Source organism: Cynoglossus semilaevis, chromosome 11 (genome assembly GCF_000523025.1).
Source record: "Cynoglossus semilaevis isolate Cse_v1.0 chromosome 11, Cse_v1.0, whole genome shotgun sequence".
NCBI classification, from domain to species: Eukaryota; Metazoa; Chordata; class Actinopteri; order Pleuronectiformes; family Cynoglossidae; genus Cynoglossus; species Cynoglossus semilaevis.
The window spans coordinates 12,605,442-12,613,336 of NC_024317.1; the positions used below are offsets into that span (position 1 = coordinate 12,605,442).

Consider the following 7,895-nt stretch of genomic DNA (forward strand, 5'->3'; position numbering starts at 1 on the left):
TAGAAAAAGACTCTTTTGATGTGTTCTTCTGCAGGAGGAAGCTACTTACTTGGACCAATTTGAATGGGTTTTCAGCTTTTTCACATCAACTTCTGTGTAGTCGCACTTTAATTTTCTCTCGCTGAAAGGTCACCGGTTTCTACCATTTCAGCTGCGAGGCAGTCAGTGGGCTTCTTTTCAAAGATTCTCTCATCTCGATGTGTTTTTGTGTCATGTCTTTGTATCAAAAGGATTATCACATGCATGGATTTGACTGTAGATTGAGCCGATGACCTTCAGGTCTCACAACAGTCCCCTGGTGAGTTGCTTTCATTCTCTCTCTCTCACTCCCTCCCTCTCTCTCTGTCTTTCTGTCCCTCTTTTTTCTGCCCTCTCTTGCAACAAATTCTCTCTGTTTCTTCAATCCGATCTGACTCGCATGCAAACGTAGTCTGAAGTTGACCGAAAGGCCCTAGAGCGGCGGGTAACTAGGGAACTTTTGAAGTTTTGGTCCTTTTTATTTCTGTTCTGTAATTTCCATGTGTTTTGTTATCATTAGTGTGTGTGCAGTGTACTGCCGACTGTCTCTGAGCAGCAGGGCAGTCGTCTCTGACACCATATGGGCCTCTCTGTGTGTTAGGTGTATGACGCTGGTGTCCTCCATGCTGCCATCTGACCTGTAAATACAAACATGCTCTTACATCATTACTCACGGATGAGCTGCATCTCATTACATCCACCGGGGATGAATGTTCCGTTTGACTTTTGCAACCAAAAATACCAGTAACATGTTTTATTTTAAGGCGGTTTATATTATGAACACGGTTTGTAGCCATATCTGAGTTGATCATGTGCTGTACTTTTTTTTGCTTTCTGCACTTTGGGAAATCCACTTTTGTATAACAAACGCATCGTGTAAAATTACATGTTGTTGATGCGAATGCAGCACTATATCCCTCTTTGTAATAGGCAAACAACAATAATGACACTTCTGCATGTTTTGGTTTTGAATGACATTCATTTTTTTATTCCACATGAACATATTTAGTTAGTTTTTTTTATTCCACATGAACATATTTAGAAATTTAGAAATTGACAGTCAAAGAACAGCTTTCTACCAGATCGGCCTGCCTGCGGTCCAGATCTGTCTTTTTACGTAATTGTCCTGTTTATTATGAAAAGTACAATCAGACAACAGCACCAACAGGTTTTTGTGTTGTCGTTTATTCAATCCAATAGCTGGGCGATGACGACATTTATTCTGTTTTTATCGCCCAGCTATTGCCCTAGATAAATTGTATTTTATTATTTATGATTTTTTTTTTACTACACTTTACTTTTGAAACTCCATTGTTGTGAGCGGAGAACAGACCAGAGAAGGCAGCACAGTCAGAGGTGTTCCTCCAAAAGGTCAGACAAGAAGAATAAATAAACTTAATGCACTTGTAATGATTTACATCACCATGTATTTCGCCGTGCAGTTTTGTAGCGCTCAGTCCCAAATGGTGCAGTGATATGTCGACAGTGTCTCGTCATCACTTGTACACAGACTAACCTGGCTGTCACTGACTGTAACTGAACCACTGAAGTTGTTTTAAGGCAGAAAAACAAATGTCAAGATGGAAAGGATGTGACCCAAACTGTGGTTGAACTCTCTCTTCAGTCTCTTCAGTTTCCTGTTTGCTTGCTCATGTTGTCGTTTTGGGTTTTACTGCTTTTACTGCAGCTCACGGCAGAGGGAAAAGGTATTTTTGGGGGTTTTTGGAGGTGTAAGAACTTGTAGAAATGTATGGGTTTGATAAGGGGAGCTTGAAGAGGAGGACAGTAGAATAGGTAGGTGATTTACATTTTATCAATGCTTCTCTGTCAAAAAAAATATATTTAAAAAATGTCTAGCATTATCAGTATTGACAAATGAAATAGTGTCTATGTGCCACGCAGCCCCTTTTTCACGCTGGCTAACCCAGCCATGAAATGTCATTGGCTGCTCACAGCTTCATCTTTTCCTTTGCTGCTCATGTTCACTATTTTTATTTTCCTGTTTCGTCATAAATATGTGCTTCTTCGCACCATCTGGCCTGCTCCAGGCATTCAATATTTACTCCCTTTTCCTTCTCCGTCCAAAGTCTGTTGCCTGTCTGTCTGTTGGCCCACCACCACTACATATATGGTGTATTCATTCTCAGAGATGCTGCGTTACCTCTCCTGAGAACTGAAACCTTACTGAGTCAGTTTGCTTGTAAACTGTTTTGAGTGAAATGACGACAGACCTGTGTGTACCTGAGTGTCGTTGAAGATGATTGTGATGTTCTAATTCTGTTCCGAGACAGCAGACAGGGCTAGAAATTTGGAGAAAATACAAAAACTGCAACATCTTTTAGTGGATCAACAAATAGTGGTTTGCACTAGAAAATGTCTAATCTTTCTGTGAAAAAGTAGAAAGAAAGAAGCAAACATGTTTTTATTGTTAAAGAGGAGAAAAAAGTACTTTGGTGTAAATGTTAGTAATTACTGCATTCATTCATCACTGCAATAATTCATTAACTCCCTCTCTCTTCGTGACTGTTTCAGATCATGGGCCTGACCTGGCTTCAGTCTCACCTGTCCTGTTCGAACACCACCATCATCTCCTGCGTCCCATATCAACACGGTGAAGTGTGCTGAACGGGGCTGACATTCCTGAGCCATGCTTTCAGGTTCATGGCGACGCTCCGTGGGGCATCATCAGCCTGCCGCCTCTCCTGTGACGACCTCTAGGGGGTTGACAGTATGTGGTGTCCCCACTGGTACGGTAGTGCTCGAGGCCCAGTATGACTACAACTACCGTGGCGCTGATGGACAACAGGTGTCCATAAGGGAAGGGGAGAGATTCATTCTCTTGAAGAAAACCAACAGTGATTGGTGGCAGGTAGGAAATGGTGTTGGTTTTCACTTTTTCTTTTTGTTTATTAATATGAAGGGGAAAAAAAGCATTTTCACACACCCAGACTATTTGTCTATTAATATGAAGGGGAAAAAAGCATTTTCACACACCCAGACTAAATAACATTATATATGGTAGGGATGTCTTGATAAGTATTTTTGTTTGAGTACTGTCACCAATTCTTCTGTGGGTTGGGTTTGAATAAATAAGCCGTAGAGTGGAAGGCAGTGTTAGCACGGCTCGATCAAAGCCTCAATACATATATGAAGATTCCAATGCGAATGGAAAATGTATCTATACAACAATGATAAAATGGGTTAAAATGTTATTTTAACCCATTAGAACCCAAACCATTAAATAACTAACCCTTTATTGTACCCTCCGAACAAACAAACACAAAAAAATTCAAATATCATTTTCCATACATGAGTTTCAATTTGTATCATATTTGATACATCGGGTAACAATGCTCAAAGATTATTTTTTCCTGAACAAACAAAATAAACATCTAACACACACAATCTAACAAATTTGTAATTCCAAATATAAAAAGTGCTACCATACCTGCTGATGAGTGAATTACTATTCCTTGTTGGATTATCTGTATCTGATTGTATGCATCTGTTTTTTCAGGGGAAAAAAAATCACACTTCTCATGTGCAGGGCTGTAAAACTCATGTATCACATATGATATGTTTAGCGTTACAGGGTTAAAAATGGAAATAAAATTCAACTCTGCATATTGACTAGAATCTGCTGAACAGAAAGTGAGCAGAGCTTTAACAACAACAACAACAGTGTATTTTAAATGAAAATTCCTTTTCTATCTTCAGTAAACAAAGTGTCAAAATGTTGGTTAATTATGTCAGAACATAATTAAGGAACATATATCAACACAAATGGTTCATCTATCCTCCGATACATTAGCATAATCAGTTCGAAGTGAATGAAGTACTAGGCCTGGAATTGTTGAATCCATGCCAAATCTAAATATGGTATTTGAGAAGAACATTCAGTTGTTTTCCACTGTTGATCACCTAATGCTCACACAGAAAAGATATATTATCTGGAAACATGTCTATCTTTGACAGGTGAGGAGAATTGGAGCAGCCAGCAAAACAAAGCCATTGTATGTTCCTGCTACATATGTGACAGAGGTTCCTGTCACGCCCATGCCATCACCGCAGCGCCTGGTCATGTCTACTTCTCTCAACTCCAACTTCAGGGTTCTCCCTAAGGTGTCCCTCAGCTCCAGCCCTTCACAAACCTATAATGAACAGCATCAAGGTCAATTCTAAGACAGAAAGTTCTCTGTGTCAATATCTGTCTGCAGTTGTTAAAGATTTTTTTTTTTACTCTTCCTCCCACAGTTTGCAAACCCATCTCCCACTCCATGGAAAATCTTAACTCCCATAGTGCCTTCCAGGGGTTGAACAACAACAACATCATCAATGACAGTCTCCTGCTGTCCAGATTCTCTCTTCCCTACAAACATCCGTCCTCCCTGTCAGGACACCTGACGGTCCCAGGGTCGTTCACAAACTCCACGACTCAGTCGGCAACAGCAAAACCCAGGGTGGTCCCCATGATCACACGCAGCCAGAGTTCCAGTAACCTCTCTGAAAACCTGGTAGAGAACCCCTACGATGAGGTCAGCGGTGGCTTCAGCAGTCACACCAGCCACAGAGTCCCAAAGAAGTCCTGCAGCCAGTGGGACATGGTCAGGGCTTCTGACCGGAACAACCGTCTGCAGGTATTGAAATACTATTGAGAACATGATCATATGTAGATTTTTATCTTTAACCACTGTATGCGTTGCTGCCACCTAGTGACTGGAGGCTTGGTATCATTCAAGCATTACAGCAGTGGTACATTTATGTCCAGTATGGCATATTCCATTGGAAGCCCCTCGCCCTGCTCCCCTCCTCCAGGGGGCCCCGCCCCACCATTTAAGATGTACTTACTTAAAGTGACATTTTCTGCCTTTATATGTTAGTGAATAAATTACGTGTAATGCATGTTACAAATTATCCCCCGTCTTGGCATTTCGTACCATGCCAACTAAATTCATTTGGGGTTTTCGGTTGTAATCGGCAAAAAGGTTCAACAGAAGCTCAAGGCGAACACTACGTCAGAAGTACGTAGTGTTCGTCTTGAGCTTCTGTTACTTAACCTTCAAACCCTGACCAGTGATTGCTTTCATTCTAATGACGTCAGACTTTTCCCACATTACATCAGAGTGGATTAAACAAGGCAGCCTGAGTGAGTTTATCTGTGTCATCTGAGCAGAGCTTAACATTTACATGGTGTCACCCAAGTGTGTTTTTAAGGCAACTTAAAGCCACATGTTATCAATGAAAGCTATAATTGTCTGTTTACAGGTTTTCCTTGTTTTCTCCTAACGTCTCTTGCTTATCTCCCAATGTTATAGCAGCTGTTTCCAGGTCATGCCAAACCACTTTATAACAGTATGACATACAGGATATGCTGCCTGCTGTTTCATTAACAACCTTCACTCATCTTGACTTATTTTGGACCTCTGCTTTCACCCACAAATATAAATTATTTTCTGCCCCCCTTGGGGACAGAAATGTTTTCACACAACCCCACTGCCCCTCCACACGACCCACACTCCGTAAATTGAAACACTATGGAGAACCTGATAACATGTATGTTTCTATCTGTACAAACCACTGTGTGAGTTGGCATGCGTTGCTGCCACCTAGTGACTGGAAGCTTGTTATCATTTCAGCATTACAGCAGTGGTACACTTATGTGGCTTTTTCCAATGGAAACCCCCAAGAGAAGTACCGGCCTAAATGACTTATCAAAATGTTGACGTTCACTCTGCAAACTGCACAGTTGCGCTCTTTCAGTTCAGGTTTTAGACCGAGATCTGTTTTAAATGTACAAACATTTAGTGTCATGGCATTGTTTATAAGTAAAGTTGCATGGTGCCATGGTGTCATTCAAAGGCTGGTTGATGATGAGAAAAGCAACCATGTGTGAAAACAACTGTCACAGGGTGATGAGAATAAGAATCAAAGCAGAAGTAGAGGAGGAAGAAGAAGAAGAAGACGACGACGGCGGCGGCGCTGATAGGGAAGTTTAAGATAAAAACATTTTTCAGGATCAGAGAGTTCATGGTATTCTTAGCTACAGTATGGAAACATTTTCTGGAAACATCTACTGACTCTAAACGCATACTTCGGTTCAGTGCAGTGTATTTGGAGCAATGTTATAATCTATGTAAAAAAAGGGAAATAATTGTAGATAATAGGAGAGACAATAAATGGAAGATGGTGTTTTTTTTTTCTATATTTTTTCTCCTTTCAAAAGCTTAACTCATGTAAAGACACACATAAAATGAGATCATATTTAACAACACAAACTGGGCAGTGTCTATGCAGCATTTTTGCTTAATTAATTTTTTATTTATTTAATGCAATTGCCCAGTGTGATAATATACAAACATATGCCATAAACAAAACTATATGGGTTTTTTTAAAATGTTGTATTAATGATTCATAAACATCTCACTTTCAAAAATGTAGAATTTCCTTGTCATTTGTCAGGCTTTAAAAGGTCAAATGCCTGTTTGGTGTCGGGCTTGCGGTGCAAACAAGTAGTGGTACTTGTTAAAACAAACAGATTGCGTGATCTGTTAAAATGTATGTGTGAAAGACATGCACTGCTCCTCCAATTGCTTCATCGACCACTGTGACCTTTTGTTATCAGGTTAATACAAGGGCATTTTGCACAACGCTCCCTCAATGTAAAAAAAAAAAGAAAAATATATTTTTTTACAAACAGCATCTCAGGTTAATGGAAAAGCTTTGATATGATATAGTCTGCTCAGTGCTGCCCCCTGGAGCACATTAAAGTTCAGTTTTGTTAGCACTTTATGTACATTACATAATACATTTCCTCACACCTTAAAAAAAACACAACAGAGTGCAAGGGCTAAAATACAAAAAAAGACAAATTAAGACGGTGCAACATCCTTAAAAAAATACTCTTGCTATGTGTGTCCCCATGAAAACACTGCCCTCAGAACAATTGCATCAGGTCCCCACGAGTATAGCTACACCAACTACAGAAACACACACTCATGACCTCTGCTTCGTTATCTGAAATGCCTATGTGTTATATAACATGGATCAGCAGGTGGCGATCCAGTCAGTCCGCCACTGAGTGTTTGGCGAGGTTTACCAGGCTTGTATTGTTCCAGTATCCATATCCTCTTACTTCATTTCACTGGATTTGAAGCTTTACTCTCTCATAGTCCTTAACTAGCTCCTTTCTCTCCTCCTCCCTCTCTGGGGAAAGGACATCCATCAGTGTGAACATCAGTGCGTCTTAATCCAGACGCTCCTTTGTTATTCTGTACGAAGCAGATTTCTTTGATTTCTTTGTGTTTCTGATTTGTGTTAAAAAAACAAAAAATCAACAATTCTGATACTTATTATTCACGATGGTTATGTAATTTGGCACACATGTTGTCTTTCGTTCAGCCAAGTGTGTTGTAATTAATTTGATTAATTATTAGGTAATGTGGGGTTAGTGCAGTTGTATTTCTGCCAGACTACAGACGGTCTGTAACCCTTTTATTGTTTACTCATTTTTTTGTACATCCATACAGTTCATGTGTACACATTCCATAAAAACAAGAAAAAACAGAAACTGAAAAAGCACGGATACCTCTGTTTATCTGTAGCCAACATTACACTAAATAGACCCGGACAACTGCAGCTATTACCCATAGCGAAGTGACACTTTTTCGGTGTCACTAAAACCTTGGTTGGTTGTTTCACAACACGTCCTGTTTCGTTGTATTTATTTATTTTTATTTTGTCTACTTTAAAGGTCCCTACAGAGTCCTATCTGTCCCAGCTGTCCTGGCAACATTCACCCCTGTACACTGAAAGCACGCAGACGGGGAGGCAGTTCCCACCACCCTGCCCTGCCCCTGGTCAACAGCCCATTCAGGCCC

At 40.3% G+C, this 7,895-nt stretch overlaps 1 protein-coding gene across 1 annotated transcript in view; it reads left to right on the forward strand.

The window, feature by feature from the left end:
• The window catches only part of LOC107989201 (uncharacterized), a 15,007-nt gene that overhangs the window by 6,931 nt on the left and 181 nt on the right, over nt 1-7,895 (forward strand). Inside the window, exons 2-5 of the mRNA XM_025060063.1 lie at nt 2,551-2,887; nt 3,994-4,189; nt 4,273-4,655; nt 7,769-7,891. Coding sequence (XP_024915831.1) covers nt 2,666-2,887; nt 3,994-4,189; nt 4,273-4,655; nt 7,769-7,891 — 924 coding nt within the window. The 5' untranslated portion in view covers nt 2,551-2,665. The remainder of the gene's footprint in view (nt 1-2,550; nt 2,888-3,993; nt 4,190-4,272; nt 4,656-7,768; nt 7,892-7,895) is intronic.